At 38.0% G+C, this 16,973-nt stretch overlaps 2 protein-coding genes and 1 long non-coding RNA gene across 3 annotated transcripts; 2 read left to right on the top strand and 1 right to left on the bottom strand.

The window, feature by feature from the left end:
• Positions 1–16: 16 nt before the first annotated feature.
• Positions 17–6,787, bottom strand: LOC132977927 (uncharacterized). Its single transcript, XR_009673858.1, has 3 exons — positions 6,656–6,787; positions 323–428; positions 17–100 (listed from the first exon to the last, which is right to left on the bottom strand). It is a non-coding gene; the product is annotated as an uncharacterized LOC132977927 (long non-coding RNA).
• Positions 3,446–9,585, top strand: c7h1orf159 (chromosome 7 C1orf159 homolog). Its single transcript, XM_061042851.1, has 9 exons — positions 3,446–3,670; positions 4,964–5,044; positions 5,131–5,215; positions 5,915–6,010; positions 6,104–6,160; positions 6,750–6,884; positions 7,084–7,109; positions 7,243–7,267; positions 7,610–9,585. The coding sequence occupies exons 2-9, from the start codon at positions 4,973–4,975 to the stop codon at positions 7,711–7,713; spliced, it is 600 nt and encodes a 199-aa protein (XP_060898834.1). The 5' UTR covers positions 3,446–3,670; positions 4,964–4,972; the 3' UTR covers positions 7,714–9,585.
• Positions 9,586–10,471: 886 nt separating this feature from the next.
• LOC132977924 (PPARGC1 and ESRR induced regulator, muscle 1) lies at positions 10,472–16,678 on the top strand. Its single transcript, XM_061042850.1, has 4 exons — positions 10,472–10,592; positions 11,335–14,234; positions 14,326–14,439; positions 14,867–16,678. Exons 2-4 carry the CDS (start codon positions 11,360–11,362, stop codon positions 14,950–14,952), a joined length of 3,075 nt encoding a protein of 1,024 aa, XP_060898833.1. The 5' UTR covers positions 10,472–10,592; positions 11,335–11,359; the 3' UTR covers positions 14,953–16,678.
• Positions 16,679–16,973: the final 295 nt, after the last annotated feature.

Raw genomic sequence — 16,973 nt, 5'->3', positions numbered from 1 at the left:
CAGTTCACATTGTTTACTACTGTAGCAGACTTTAGCTAACCTGGGCTGGATGTTGAGCATTTCTTTTATGTTCCTGATATAACTCATTGCGTCTGGTCACCTGTCAGTAAAGACAAAAACATTTTAATAGAAGTTGAAACATTTTACGTCTTTTAAAGCACACCAAATTAGCCGCCGAACAAAATTAAGTTAACAGTTTAACCAAACATTTTTCGTACACTAGTTATAAGAGTACTTGAGTAAAACGCTCACAGTTGATTGAATACTTAAAATTCATAAAAATGTTACGACCATAGACTGTAAATATTACATTACGACTCACGGTTTCACGGGATCTGATAAAGAGGTAGAGGTACCCAGGAAGTGCGCTCGCCGACTGTCTTAATTTCCCGCCATTTGACTTCACTTGCCGAGGCGTTCAGGTACCGCTGAAAAAGTCAAACAGGAGAAAAGAGGAAGAGGACTAAGCATCGGGACACTGGCAGACATGATGGTGATGAACGTTGGTTGGAGGGCCCCCCAATTGATTTTTGCTGATGGCCCCTACAGCCTCTAAAATCTCCACTGCCGATACGTGTTATACTTTAATCTTTGACCACATAAAGTCATAAACTCAGGTCAAACGTTGTCCTTTTAATCAGGTCTCTCTTGTGTTGTTTATTCATTACAGTGTTTATTTCCTTCTTCTAAGCCAAGACTTTATCACCAACATCTCTCTTTGAATGCTGGGATCTAACATTTGAGCTTTACTGTTGCATGTTCCCTCCAAGAATCATCAGCTTAAGATGGTGGAGGGCTTCAAGTGTCCCTGTGAGCCCCTGTGAGTTGCTGTTCCCCTCTAATAAATAAAAAGGTTAAAGTTAGCAGTAACTGACGTCATTTACCTAAAATAATTAACCCTACTCGAGAGCTCCTTGGATCTCTGAATCAAACTCTTTCCCTTTAGGACATTTCGTTTCTCCTGTCCGACCTAATGCGTTTTTCATGAAAAAATTAATGCATTAAAAATGTCGAACATTTTCATGAAGAAAAAAATGAAGATTTTCATGAAAAAAAAATAGGTTTCAAAAATGTTGAAAATGTTCATAAAAAATGTCGGCTTCAAAGATGTCGACATTTTTCATGAACAAATGTTGACTTCAAAAATGTTGAAAATTTTCATGGAAAAATTGTAACTGCAAAAATTTTGAAAACCAGAGTTAGTCAATGAAAGTCAAGACAAAGAAAAATGAAAAATCCTGCAGCTCGTCTAGTGTCCGCTTGAGGCTGGCTCCAGGAAACCCCGGGGGAAAAAAGCCAGTTTTACTGCATAAATCGTTTACAGCCTGGTACAGAAAACGAAACAGGTCTGATAGTTATTGTCCTCACACACTGTACAGGGGTTGAATTTTAAACAGCTCCGTATTATCAATAGTTAGGTGCGTAGCTGACCTGATTGTCAGGTGTAACTATTTGTCAAGAGGCTTAAAACCAGCCTCAGCTCCAGCTCTCAGCTTTTCATTAGGTTGACAGAAAGTTAGGGTGAGACAGCATTTCCAGCATGGCGGCTGCTGCCGATGAGCTTCTGGAGCCACCTGCCGTAACAGATGGATGATGTCACTCAGGCTTCATCCATTAATATTTACAGTAAATGGCCAGGACACTGGCAGGCATGATGGTGATGAACGCTGGTTGGAGGGCCCCCAAATTGATTTTTGCCTCGCACCCCAGACTCTAGAATCGCCACTGGTTATGCTGTTATATGATATGCTGTTCATGATGTGATGGATTGGAGTAATTTGGCCCAAACAGTAGCCTAGTATTTCTTATTTAGAATTATTTTGTTGAAGGAACTTCTGTGCCATCCAGCAGTTCATGTCATTGAGACAGTCTCTGACAGCAGCTATAGGCTGGGTCCCAAGGTCTTATAGAAAGGTATGTCTGTGTGTTGTCTGCATAGCAATAACGGGAGGCATTACAGTGGTGGATGATTTAGCCAAGAGGCAGCATGTAAACTGAAAAAAGATTGGACCTTAAACCGAACCTTGTGGTACACCCAAGGTAACATTAGAGGTAAAGTAGTTACCTTTGGTGACTGCAAAGGTTCATTCTGTAAGATAAGAATCAAACTAGTTAACCGAGTGAACTTGATCCCGACCCAATTTTTTTAGAAGAGCAATTAAAATAACATGATCAACTGTATCAAAAGCTTAACTACAAGCTAAAAGAACTAAAATTGCATCATCATCCCATCTGCAGCTAAAAGTAACTCATAGATACCTAGGAGGCCTGTCTCCATGCTTTGACATGCTCTAATACCAGATTCAAATTTAAATTTCTCAAAGAGATGACAATATACAAATACAGAGTGAGAAGCATGGTTTCTAATTTAACAGATTTTTGCTTATAAATGTGTGGTTGGCTAATAGGCCTTAAAATGTGTGTGTATCATACTGACTGTATAACATGATTGACTGTTTAAAATGAATGAACAGTCAGCTGTGTGTATTGGCTTTATAATGTGATTAATTGAAAAGCTGGACATTTGTGCCGACGAAGCAAAATATCCATTTAACAAGCCCCTTAATTCGCTTTTTTTGTTGCTGTTTCTTGTAAAGGGCTTTATGTTAAACTACAATAATATTTATTATATTTCACTAATCATTTGTATGCAATTTTTCATTGTACAGGTGAATTGTAATAAAGAAGCTGGCTAGTGGGTGGCTGGGGTGGGACATTTACATAGCATGACACACACAATAAATAAATTATTCAGTATATTATCAAACAAATTATATATATATTAAATTATATTTATTTAAATGAACATGTGATCTCTCTCATTGCAGTTGCATCACTTCAGAAGCAAATATATGTAGGCTATATAATTCTTTATTACTGCAATTTTGGATTTATTGTGGATGAGCTTAAGTGAATAAGACTATCATTACACCGTTTACTTTGTTAAGTTTTTATATTTTTTTTAATAGTTTTACAGAGCAATTTTGTAATATTTGTAATATCTTGTAACAATGTGTTGTATGTCTGCAACTACAACATTTTTTTTTTTTACTTTATTCGTAACATAGGCCTATGTACATTCATTGACAATAATCAAAATTTTACAGTATCAGTAAAACATTTGACAAACAGCAATCACACCTGCTACAAAGAAGAGATAAGAGATTTGATAAATTATCTCATTACGTTGATAGAACAAAATATAAAGGGGGAAAAAAGTAAACAAATTAAGAGTCGGAAAAGCGATAGACTAAGTTATAATCATAAGTGAAGAGTTTTTTTTACATTTGTATGGTAGCAAAAATATCTTTGTTATGATGATGGTAATGATATTATATAAAACACAATGATATACGATATGAAATATATACAATGTGTTTGTTTTTAAAACGACTCCGAACCAGATATTTAACACGTAATGTAGCACATACACAGTGAGGAATTTATTTTGAAAGTCGTGGCCGGAAGTGTGTATGCTCAGTCAAAGCACGGAGCAATGAGCTACGCACTGTGGTGCTGAGTATCTGTTGCTGAACTGCAGCTGTGTGTTGGTGAAAAATCTGTCAACAGTATAAATGATTGTGTTGTGATACCTCTGCGACGGACGAGATCTGACGGTAACACAACCACACCTGGGAGTTTGGTCAGGCCAAAGCCTGGTGTTTGGCTGGTGAGTTAACTTTTTCTTTTACAATGAATGTGCAGCTGCTAACCGTGTAACGATAAACTGTAATGTTTAACATATTTAAATGCATCTACATATTTGCCTCTCTAACGCGAGCCTGGTTATTTTAGTCCAGACTGCTATCACAATCAAGAGACAACTTCATCCTAGTGACAGGTGCTGCTAGCTAGCTAAACACCTTGTCTGTTTCCTGTCACACTCAGCTGACGTTTAGCCATTTTTAAGACTTTTTCGCTTGATAATTTAAGCTTAAAATAATTATTTGTATCTGAAGTTGTAAGTTAAAGAATAAAAACAGGAGAGTGTGCTGTTTGTATAAAAGCCCTCATTTGAAAGACTTCCCCCTCATGAATATTGAAGCTCTTGTTTCTGTGGGTGACTCATCTGTATGGATTGGATACGACACTTACAAATGACTACAACTTTGTGTAGGCCTAACTCTGTTTAAACTGACCTCAGCCAGAAGGGCATTTAACCTTCTCAAATGTACTGAGATGTCAACCAAGTTAAGACACTAACATTGTGTGTGTTTATATGAGACAAGTTTAATAATTCACCTCAAAATATCTTTGTTGTGGCCCTTTTTTTGAAACTTGTAAAGGTGCTTTTTTTAAACAACTGACATAGTATCATGTTTGCTTGTACAGCCAAAAAGTTTAGTTAAGTAGTTTTGCAACAGTGATTTTTTTAATCTTTTGTGAAACCACCTGTCCAAAACCCAAAGACTCTTTAAGAAATATCATAAATGACAAGAAAACGCAGGATGCCCTTACATTTCAGGAGCTTGAACAAGTAATGGTTGAGATTTGTACTTGAAATAAAACTTAACCCCATGTTTTTGCAAATAATCGTCTTTCTTTCACTCGTATAGAAATCCACTTATTGTTCCACTTCCAACTCTGTTAACAATAAAATAAATTAGCCATATTTGTACTTTCCATGAATCTTTTATGCCGTTTGTGTGGAAAAATATACGACTGTTTCATTTAATAAAGAGGCCAAACAAATGTAACACATTGAAATGCATCAATAAGATACAGTCTTAAACTGGAAATACTTTTTTTTTCACTTAATTATGTATGTAAAAATCATTTCAAAGACTAAAAATGTTAACAGGCATATGATACCAAGTTTTTGTGAACTTTGTACCTGGTCAAAGAGTTTATTTTTAATCATCCTTGGTTCCTGTAATACATGGGATAAGGTATGTGTGCTAAAATTGTGCGTTGTCAAAGTTTCTGATGTATATCTCATTGGCGTCTTTTTGTGCTTTTAAAGGGTTTGAATATGGCTCTGTCGTTCCTGTTGGTCTTGGCTGCAACTGTGATCCTCATCAGACCCGAGACTCCTGTGACTAAGGTAGAAACCAGGTGATACTCGACCTATGAGAGCTTTGTTTTGGGTTGCACTGATTTGTAAATCTGTGACTGCTGTTCTGTCTGTAGGCCCTACATCAGAACTCCCTAGAGTGCTGTGGAGAAAAACAGAGAGGGAACAATTCATGTTCAAATGACACTCACTGTGAACCAGGTACAGTGAATCAACAAAAATATCACCAAGAGTTATGACATTTTGACATCATGATACTTGTATCTGTTATCAATACAATATTTGCCTGAATTTTTGTTTAATTAAGTTTAAAATAGATTAACAACAGAATATATCTGTTTCAGGGGATAACTGCAACTCACGACAGCATTGATAAAGATAAATGTAGCAAATTTATAAAAAAAAAAAGGAAATCACTTTTTTAGTGTTAACTACCTGTACTTAAAGAGTAACTAAACCCTAAAACCACTTTTTTCAACTATAAACATCTGTATTTGAGTATTAAGTAGTGTTATGGATCAATCCAAGTCCCAATCTCAACATTTGAGTACAAAGTATTGAAATTTGAAATATTGTGTTAGAAATGTGCATAGTGTCTGCCCTTCTGTTTGAAAAACTCTAACGGCTGTGTGGAGTACAGTATTACGTAGGAGTGCATCCCCACGTCACCAAACCTATAAAAGCCTCGTCACCCGACTCAGCGAACTGTGGGGAGGCAAGTGTGTGTGTGTGTATTTGTGTGTGTGGGGCAAACGTTGTATCATGTTGCGGCTGATAACGGCGCGAAAGGAGTGAGTGGGGGAGTTGATACATTGATTTCTCAGAACAAGGGTATTAAAAGTAAAAAAAAAAAAAATGGCTTGTGATGTCAAATATATTCTGTTTTGGGTTTTTTTTCAGGATGCTTCTTGCGTGTCCTTGAGAACAGCAACACTGTTTGCATATTTTGTGACTCTGCTGCTGTGGATTTGGAAAACATAACAGTCTGCACCTACAGTAAGATCTCTGCTCTATCTAATTGTGGATTACATTTCCAATGCTAAACAGGTTTTTCTGTTTCTTAATTTGCCCCTTTTTTGCCCTCACTAGACTACACAGTGGAGAGGAAGAATCACACAACTGTGACTACTGTCATTCCCAAGATTGGTAAGGTATCACATTGTTGGGATCTGATGGGGCAAATAGAATGCCCAATACAATAGAATTAGAATACAATATATACTATAATAAAATACAATTAATATAAATAATAATCAGGATTATTTATGTCTTTAAAAAGAAACGTTGATCACAAGTCATGAGATACAGGGTGACATCCTGGTGTCAAGGACTGAAAACCACAAAAGGAACCAAAGTTACCACAGTGCATAGGCACAAACAGTCAGACATTTGTACATATCAGAATCGTATTAACAGCAGCAGCACCTATAACAGGTAATGATAGTTGAGGAAACAGTGTCAAAAACCTGAATTACAAGCAGCTATCTAAACACAAGGAGTGACACAACATCACTTTTTATTATTTATGTGTGTCCAGTGAGGTTGAGTTTCTAAGTAAGTAAGTAAATAAATGAATGAATGTTGTAAAAACTTACAATGATTAATATGAAATGTATGTTAGAGGACATGTGAGTAGTGTACCTTTTTGTAGTGATAATCAGATGTGTATTATGGTGGATTACATTTCTGGTGCAGCTGGTTAGACCTCCTGTTTTCCTGTTTTGTCTTTGAGCAGGAGGGCCGGGTGTGGCTGCCTCTCTTCTTCTGGGAACACTGCTGATCAGCCTGTTCCTGATCCTCTCCGTCGCTTCCTTTTTCTACCTCAAACGCTCCAACCGACTCCCGAGCATCTTTTACCGCCGCAACAAGGGTACAAACTCCACAGTGCTTGACACTCTGTTATTAATCAAACAGTGTTATGAAGTTCAACTGTTCCTGTTGATCCACCACACCCATTTAATCCCTTAATAAAACATGGACTTGTTTTAGAACATGGGTAACACAATGATGCTGCCATGCTGTGTTTCTTATTCTGTTTACCTTATTTGAATTGTTTTGTTCTTTTTCAGCCTTCATATTCCAACCAAGTGAAACGGTAGGTTCATTTTCGTATCTTATTACAGACCAGAACATTCAGAGCCTTGAACTAGCAGTGTTCTCTGGTCGTACAAAGACATGATTTATGTCTCTCAGGAATGGTTTTAATTTGTTTTTTTCTTCCCTTCTAGGCTGTCATGATCCCGTCCTCGGCAGGTAAGATTACTTCACTGTCTGTGACTGTTAACTACCTCTTTTGAAACCGTAACTCTCCGACTTGTTCAACAGGTTGGGGTATTGTGTGAAGCTATTGAGCAATGAAAAACTGGCAAAACTCTACTCAGGAGTACCTGGCAAAAAGAGTTCAATTCTTTTTTACAGTCTTGTGATAAGCGTGATAGAATTCAGCTGAAAGATGGCATCAACGACTCCTGTGCTCGTCTCCTCTTGTTACACACACACACACACACACACACACACACACACACACACACACACACACACACACACACACACGTCTAATTACATGTTCTGCTCTGTTTTGTGTTTCCTTTGAAGTGAGGAAGCCGAGATATGTCCGAAGGGAGCGGCCCTCTGCAGCATCCACGCTGAACAGTGGCACCGTGCCCACTGCATCCAGCACTCAAGACTACAACGTGTAGGAGGAGGGACGGGAGTGCTGGTGCAGTTAGGCGAGAACGCTCAGGAATGAAGTTAGACTTTCTGATCATCAGGAGGATCCACAGAAAGACCAGCTGACTCGTGCACAGGTGACCAAATGTAACTGTAGCTGCTTCACATCACTAGGACTGCTACCTTTACTGTATGAGGTATGATTCTGAAAAGATGAGGGTCACCCAATTCTTTTCTTTTTGAATTAGTTTTTCACACAAAAAAAAACAGTTTCAGTGTTTTTCTGTGAACTTGTTTTTTCCACTCATGGTGCTCTCTTTGTTTTGAAGTTTAAATATTATTATTATATAGTTTGTATCTGTTGTTTGATGGTCTCTGTTTAATCTAAATGGGTTTAATCAATAAAGATACAGACCTCTCTTTTAAAGGAATAGTTTAAAATACTCTTAACTCCCTCCCCGTTTATAAATATAAAAAAACACCTTTACTGAGGGATTGAACATGTCTGATCTCTTTTAATCAGGACAAAAGAGGAAACTGAGAATCTACAACTCCTCATCTTCTGGGTTGTACTTTTTCCACTTTTTTTCTACAAATTAAAAGACAGACCCTGCTAGCTGTTTTTCTTTTTTCTCCGTCTTCCTCCTAAAACAAGTGAATTGTTGTTTGCTGCAGTCGTACTTTGAACAGATTTCAGAATGTTAGCGACTGTACATCCAAGTCTCTTCAAGAAAACACACAAAAGAGTATTTCCTAAAGTGCCAAACTCTTCCTTTAAAAGCAAAGTTGAATCAAGACAGTGACCACGTTGGGTTATTTTGGGACAAAGTGCCAGCCCAGTGACATTTTATGGAAGTTTTTATAAGTTTGCTAATTAGAATGTGTTTTTTTATGTGTGTGATATTTATTTGCATTTTGTAACTGTGCACTGACTTTTACTGATAACGATAAGACCAACTGAATACATCTTTTGGTGGACCGGGACATTTTAAAAAGAGTTATTGCAGGGTTTTTATGGTTGATTGATTCCTTTATGTTGATTTTCATATTTGTATTTATTATTTTTGTGAGCTTAACCAAGGAGAATGTATCACATACAAATAATCTAACACTAATGTGAGGAATCAGCATTTTGAAACAGACCCACTCAAACACAATAGAAGTTGTTTCAACAAAAAGCTATTTATTTTTTGAAAATGAAACTATTTTAGAATCCTGTTATTAGTTATGTGAAAACAGGAAAATTGCTGAACCCTCTTGCACTTTATTACTCTGAAGTCATCAGCCAATATCAGGCTCTTATTTTCAAAGAATGACTTAAATGAACATGTGCCATCGGGGATGAGTGAGATTTTCTTTTTGTTTCTTTGGCAGCATTATTGTTGCATTATTAAAATGACTTGACTGCTATCTAATTTTGCCAAATGTTGTCTGAAGAAAAATGCTTTGACTGTGTGCTATAACTGTGATTACTGTGCCAAAATCAGCTTTAAAAGCAGACAGGATTTATTTAGTGTTGAGGCGGTGAATGATTGGGTATTTGAATTATATCCAGTGGCCTTTACTGTATACAATCCTTCAACCAGGACAGTTATCCAACTTTTATTAGCTACATTGAATTTTCTATCTTGACAACACAAAGTCATAAATATCTTTAGTATATATGAAGCCACGTGAAGTGAACCAGGCCAAAGGCAGCAACCATTCCATAAATATTCCCCTTTTTGCTTCTTGTGTTTGCTTTTGTACGGACGAACCATAAGCTGAATACATGTACATATTGTTTTCTACGATGGTGTATTGTTTTCGTATTGATGTATATATTCTGGTTTCAATGCCATGAAGACTACTCTGAAGACGTGTGTAATAATGAAGAAATAAAGCACCTTTCCACAACCAAAGTTTTCCATTGTGCTGTTATAGATACACACACACACACAGTCTTATATTACATGTTATTTAATGCTTTAAATGTTTCATTTTTTATATCTGCTGCTCATAATAAACAATGCTTCACTGTGTGTTGGACGACAGCTCTTTTTTTTTTTAAATAACTCACGTTGGTCTGTCATCTTGTGATAACATCACAAATCACACAAACAAAACTTTTTGTAGTATTTCACCTTTCTATAAAAAAACTTTAAATAACTTTTCTGATTTACAAATATCATTATGATTATTGATCCAAAGTGTATTTTATACTTGTGTTAAGTAAGACCAGTAAGGATAAGATTTGAGAGATTATTGATCCATCATTGAGGGAAATGTAGTTGTTACAGCAGCTCAAACTAAGATGGGTAGTCAAGTCTTAGACTGAAAACACTAGAAGAGAGAGACACACTTATAGTAATAGAATACAAATAATAATAAATACATGATAATCAAGACAACAATCTTATGATTTGAAGATTTGACTATGGCAACATGCAAAACACCATGACATAATAATATACATTACATATACTATATATACTGTATGGTTTTGTCAGAAAATTTAAACAGGGTTAACTTATTTCAAATCTTTTTTACAGTTAAAATAAAACAAATGAATATATTTCATATCTGTTCAGTTTTGCCATAATACAACACCTGTATGAAATATCCATTATGGTTGTAAATGATCTCCTTGAGTTTCTTTAATGTAAATATTGGAATTTGTTTTTGAGCTCGCCTCTAATTAAAGCAAGAGTGCTGGTATTTAAAGGTACTGCAATGTCATACCTCTTGTGAAGGAGGGACGGACGTTTACACTGGGAGCTGTTACATGTGACTGGACATACTACTCTATTTATAACAGCTGAGAGCAAGGCCCACACAGGCAAGGGCAGACGGACATCAGAGCTGAAATGTTCCTGCGGGCAGAAAGTACTGACACCTTCAAACTGGACACTTCGTCCTTCTGCAACAGGTAGGTCCCCCATCTGCTAACCAAACATGTTAATATGAATACTCCTCAAAATATGTGCTGGTTTGTATTGGTTGAGTTAAATACGAGATGGTAGCAAAGTCCTTTGGTGACTTTGACACAGAGAAAACAATGTCCATGAAGGTGAAAATGAAAGTGATCGTTGGTTACATACTTTCACCTTAAGCTCGAAACAGCACAACAGAAGTGTTGCAAAATGCAATAGTAAGTCAACCTTTTAGGAACCTTTTGAGTTTGTGTAAAGTAAGATTCTGTGTTAATGTTTATGTTACAATACTTTCATCATGTATACACACTGACAATGTTTTTGAGGCTGATTCTGTATATTGTACCCTGAGATTATCAGCAGCACTTTTCATGTCAGGTCATATGACCCAAGAGTATTTTAGGTTCTGTTATGGAGCTTTTGACCGTGTGGTGCTATGGTGTTGCTTTGCTGCTCTCAGATCTTCACCTCTCATTCCTTGAACTAATACAGGAGCATGTATGCTTTCGGAGCGATGTGTCCTAATCAGAGCTGATGTCTTATGTTGAGCTAAAGATAAATGCCCGCTCTATATTTAACTCAAATGTGTTGCAACATTAACTATAACCTAGCAGAGATACCAAGGATGAACTGATAAACACTGCCCCAAGACCACTTCCATTATTAGTTTTTTAGGCAAAACAACTCAATCTGCTACCATACAACATTAATCTTTGTGTTTTGTCTTTTTTTTTATAGACTGGAGAGCATGTGAGGCATCAAAATGGATGATTTAGATCACAGCATGCACATTGCAGACTATGACTGGACAAGCTTTTTCGATGACAGTGAGGAATGTGGTCTGCTGCAGCCTTCGCTCGCCTGCCCCGATCACTCCAGCTTCAGCGATTCAGAGGATTCAGGAAAATCAAGTCCAGTATTTATCACAGGCCAACATGAGCTGCAGCAGAGCCGTGATGCAAACAGTGATGAAACTCAGAGCAATGCTGAACCCTGTAGCGTGGAAGAAGTGCAGAATAATCTGAGTTGGTTAGGTGGAGAAAAAGGTGAGCCTAACACAAAAGCCAAAGAAGACACTGACACACAGGAAAACTGTAAAACAGGTCTTGATCATGCTGAGGAAAATACCACAAACACAGAGGAGGTGAATGTGAGGGCTGCAGAGCATGTCAGATTGGAGACAAAGGATGTCACAGACACACTGCAAACTAAGCAAATAGATGTTCAGTCTTCAGATGCAGAAGAAGCAGAGCCGGTGGAGGACAATGGAGACTTGCAAACAGAGAGTGACACTTGTGAACTCAAACCCATTCAAGAACCTGACCCACTTTCTTACAACCGAACAGAACTTAATGTGAATGAGCATCACAGTACAAACAGAGCTGAGAGTGTGGATGTGAGCGGTGTCGCTTTAAGAGCTGAAAGAGAGCGCTGGTTCGTGACAGTGAATGACAGTCCAGCAAGACAGCGGGTGTGCGCCCCCTCCGGGAAAAAAAAACGAAGACAAAAAAAATCTAGGAGGCACAGTCACATGTGCAGAACAAGCAAGCAGGAGACGTCCTTTGAAAATGGATTCAAGTTAGAGATTAACACAGATAATATTGAGTCTGACATATCTGAGGTGTGTCAAAATGCTGAAGACAATCCTCAAAGCCATCTGGTGGGAGTCACTTCAGATTTATCGCAAATGTCTTCAACGTCCGGTGAAGAAGACAATTTGTTGGAGAAACTTTCAATGTGTCATTACCCCAAAGACATTTTCACATTGCATGACACATTTACAACCAAGGGCCCTTCGCGGTTTGACATAATGGAGTCTGATGATGGTGCTGAGTTCCTTTCCACTCACAGTTATGATTCTGAAAGCTATCTCTCAGCTGCGGAATCAATAGATGAACCTCAGCATTGTCTTACTGAAAACCAACCTCTAGCATGTGCCGTCTCTCTAGCAAAAACCACCTGTCTAAATGACCTGCCTGAAAACACTGACGCTGATGACACGCAAGTCATAGAATTGCTTTCACGTGACAACACTCTGTTCTGCAATGCAACGGCACCTGTCTCTGAAGGTCATGAAAGTACCGGTGTTGAGCCGTGCCAGACATTTCCATCTGTGGGCCAAAGAGTTAACAAAATGCCAGATGACGACTCGACATGTGTTAACGACGCTCACAGCGTGGTACCCTGCATGTCCTCAGATTCACCTGGACTCCAAAAACATGAAATTAATCTTCCAGCGTCTGTTTGCTCTTCAGGGGATCAGCTCAGCTCTCTCACTGTTCCTGATTTAACTGTACAGCCATGCTTAGTGGTCGACAGCCCTGAAACATATGCTGAAGCTGTGGGAAACACTCGACCCGTGTACGCCATTTCGGCTTTTTGGGATGAAATGGAAAAGTTGACGATAAATGACATTTTGCAGTTAAGGATGGGTGGAAGCCCACCTCCCAGGAAGACGCATGAAACGGTCACACCAGATGTTGGTGATTTCCCCAAAAATCCCAGCTCTTCAGATGAAACGATGGAGTATAGTTTGTCTAATTTTGGTTCAATGGATGCATCTGACACCGCTGATTCGGACTACTCGACACAGGCCGACGAATCAAAGCCTGATCGCTCAAGCTGTGAGTTCTCCACCTCCGATTTTGAGGAGGAGTACTGGCAATTTCTTGGTGCCAGTAGGAACCCAAGTCCTGATCCTCAAAGCAAAAACCAACAAGGGACTAGTGAGTCTCCTTTCTTTGAGGAAGAGGAGTCCTCATGCTCTGAAGGAAAAGAGACACCTGTGCCTTCAGAGGACTTTGCAGGGTATCTTTTTGAGGATCAGGACTCCACTGCCTTCTATTCAAGAGAACTTGTAGGGCCAAGGCAGATAACAAAAAGCAGGAGTGTGCGTAATGTTCCAGCTCTCAACACCGAGAATGTATCTATGCAGTTTTTACTTGGAAATGATGACAGCAGTCTGTTTCTCTGCAGCTGTCCATCTCTAGAAGCAAGTGGCAGCCTCAGAACACTAAAACCCACACCTTTTCTGACCAGCACACGTGTACTCGACAAACCCTGTCAATTCTCCACCCCTGAAGTGTTTGAAAACCTTCTCAAAGATCAAAGTAGGAGGGACAGCTGTGTCACTTTCTATGATTCAGAGAATATCTCATTGGCTCCTGTCTTTGACGACACTTTTCGTACATTCAGTGATGAAATGTCCCTCTCCTCCCTCCATGATTTCAAGTGCAGCGACGAGAAACCAATACCCATTTTCTCTTGTTCTCATCCTACCGTCCGAGAACTCACATTCCCAATTCCAGACCATGTTTTCTTGAGCTCAGACATATCTCCATTCAGGGTTTTGTCTCGCTCTTTCATTCAGGGCAGTATGCTTGGGATATCCGCAGCAACCCTACGTGATTTTTCCAGTTTGCTGTGGACAAGGAAGATTTTCTTCCAAAATAATTGCAGTATCTGGTGTGGAAGCTCTGGTGCCTGGGTGTTTCCAGTTGAGGCTGGGAACAATACCACCAAGGGAGAAGATCCACCACTGACTGTGTTTACAGAGGGGAGTGTCTCAACAAATCCCTCTAAGTTGATCGGAGAGCTGGCAGTACAGCAAACAATTTTAGAAACAATTCAGACAAAAAGTAAGTCTTGTGTCAGGATAAATGGAGTGGATAAAAGAAAATACATCAAATGAAAATCTACTAAAATCAACTTTTTGTGGGTCTCTTACAGGACAAGAGGGTATCTCAGCACTGAAGCAGTCAGATATGTGTTTGGTGTGCATTGCGTTTGCCTCGTGGGTATTAAGATCATCTGACCCAGAGGCTGCTGATACTTGGAAAGCAGGTATGACACTCCTCCCATTGATAGTCTAATGTTACAGTCTTCAATCTTCATTTCTCAACTACAACGTCATGTCTCAAATGGCAGTTAGGGCAACTGAAAGCATCTCATTTCAATAAGCTTATTCTTATTTGCATTGGGATACTACTGTGGGAACCCAACATTTTTTTCATACAAGCTGTTAGGAAAAGGGGATGTCAGGTATATTGTGCCATAAACAGAGTTTAGCAACCATTGATTTAAACTGTATCTCAGGTGTGGAATTTTTTTTGCCCAGTTTCTTAGTCCATAAGAAATAATCTAAATGTCTAACTTGTTAATCTTATCATTTTGCAAGGTTTTCCAGGACCTTGAGAATTGAACATGATTTGCACTGTATACCTTCATGAATTAATATCTAAAAATTATACTTTATTGAATTTCTCTCCAGCTCTTCTAGCAAACGTGAGTGCACTATCTGCTATCCAATACCTGCGACACTATGTGAAGAGGAATCCTTCTCAAGATCATCCCTGATATGTGCACACACAAGATGTCATTTCCAAACCTTCTTCACTTGGGTCCATCCATAAAAAACATAGTTACAATATTTACTGTACATTTATTTACCTACCACAGGTGTCCTCTGGCAAAGTATATGCATTGGTTTCCAAGTAACAATACAGCATGTAAAAGTAGAAGTAAGCAAACTGATGTTTAAAGCTTTCAAGTAAGAGCCATTTAAGGAGTCTGGTGATATTTTGTGTTTGTTTGTTCAACAAATTCCTTGAAAGGTAATCTATGCTTTACATTTTATATGTGCTCTGGCAGTTGCATGTGGTTCCACTCCGAGTCAGACAGATTTCATGCAGCCTGGTTTTGGTTTGGCCAATTTCATTTATTTAACAAGGTCCAAGTTGTAGAGTAGTTCAATCATGTTTGTAAACATCCCAGATGACTACCACTGATACTGAATTTATTGATCAGTATTAAAAGAACGGACTCTAGTTCATTCTTCATATAGATGCCATGAAAAAGTGTCCATAATAAATCAAACAATCAAAAATATTGTGTTATGCTGTACTATGACTACATCTTTTTGAATTAATAAGTTGGTGCATCCAGAAGTAATTTGGACTGCTCACGCTGATGTGGCCTTTTGGAAACCAAAATGAAAAAACTGCAGTGGGAAGTTGTAGGTTTTCATATACAGACAAACAATACATTAATATTAGAATGCGTTCAATGTGTGTAGGAAGATAGCAGTCTCTACGGTGCGTGGTTTGTTAATATATATGCATTTTTATTATTATAAGTGTATGTGTGGACAAAGACCATCCAATGTTATATGATGCAATTTGTTAATTGGAAAGTTACTGTTGGGACATTGGGTTGGTTTGGTATTTTGATGTAGTTTCTTGATCATAAGACAAATAGCATATCATCAGCCTCATTCTTTAACAAGAAATCATTTCAGCTGCATTTTAAACTTTTAATCATTTTTCAGTTCTGGGTTAACTAATGTTGATATAAGGACCATTCTGTTAGTACAGAAGCTTTTACTTGTCAATCATTAATGTAAGCATATATTGTGCCAAACATGTTGCTTTAAATGCATTTAGCGGCAATCAAACTAAGCTATGATGGCGGCCTGTTAAGTGTTTGAACAGATTCCAGAAGAAGTTGGGGTTTCTTTGTAAGAGATAAAAGGGAATTATGAACAGAAGATGTTGATGTAGATAATGTGCTTGGTTATGTATGTTGTAAGCGAGGATTAAGTATGTGACTTGAGCTGAATTTTAAGAATAATGTAATATTCACTTTTCAAATGTTTTTCCACGTAAAAATACAGAACCATTAACTGCTCATCACAGGGTGCATGTTGTGGGAAGTTTAATGTGATTTTCCAATTTTAGACCATTTGGGCCTTGAAGTTTGAAAGTATTGTCGTAAGTACTGTCGTGGGGATAAGGCAAAGAATTCAGATGTTCAAAAAAAAGAATGTAAGCGTGTAGCAGATTCCTGGTTTTTCCTGCTTTGTTCTTCCTGTTGTGTATGTAAAAACAATCAGTTACATTATTGGAACAAAACGTAAGATATAGCTAATTGATAAATGTGCCAATTTCTGTTGAGTGTTGCTCCATTTTATGCTTTTTATTTCTAACACCAAGTATTGTGTTGTTGCCAACTTCATGGCTAAATGTGTTAAGAACTACAGGAAAGAATATTGATATTAAAACCTTTAATGGTCCTTGTCAAACAAGACTGTGTAATTAGGATTTTGTTTTTTGTGTAGAAAATAATATAATGTGATGAAGCCATTAATATACCTTGTTCTGCTCGGAGTAGATCATTGCAGAAAACAAAAGCACGACAACGAACGTCACAGATTTTTACTCAAAGTATCTTGACACAGTTGAAATCTTCTTATATTTAAGTAGCAGTCTATGACAGGAGCCCTACAATAAATCTGACCTTTAAAAAGGTTCAAATGTTCCGTTTCCTTTAAACGCCAATGTTATACCTCAAAGGAAAGGCTCACTAACAGAAACCTCTTG

The sequence above is a fragment of the Labrus mixtus genome, chromosome 7, assembly GCF_963584025.1.
Source record: "Labrus mixtus chromosome 7, fLabMix1.1, whole genome shotgun sequence".
NCBI lineage: Eukaryota > Metazoa > Chordata > Actinopteri > Labriformes > Labridae > Labrus > Labrus mixtus.
Note: the sequence above shows the minus strand (reverse complement) of the source record. Positions and strands in the feature narration are given on the sequence as shown.

Bases quoted from the DNA above. Each gene is read 5' to 3' on its own strand.
- c7h1orf159 (XM_061042851.1), top strand. From the start codon at position 4,973: ATGGCTCTGTCGTTCCTGTTGGTCTTGGCTGCAACTGTGATCCTCATC. The intron at 5,216-5,914 runs GTACAGTGAATC...GTTTTTTTTCAG, and splicing joins TGACACTCACTGTGAACCAG to GATGCTTCTTGCGTGTCCTT. The intron at 6,161-6,749 runs GTAAGGTATCAC...GTCTTTGAGCAG, and splicing joins TACTGTCATTCCCAAGATTG to GAGGGCCGGGTGTGGCTGCC.
- LOC132977924 (XM_061042850.1), top strand. From the start codon at position 11,360: ATGGATGATTTAGATCACAGCATGCACATTGCAGACTATGACTGGACA. The intron at 14,235-14,325 runs GTAAGTCTTGTG...GGTCTCTTACAG, and splicing joins AGAAACAATTCAGACAAAAA to GACAAGAGGGTATCTCAGCA. The intron at 14,440-14,866 runs GTATGACACTCC...ATTTCTCTCCAG, and splicing joins TGCTGATACTTGGAAAGCAG to CTCTTCTAGCAAACGTGAGT.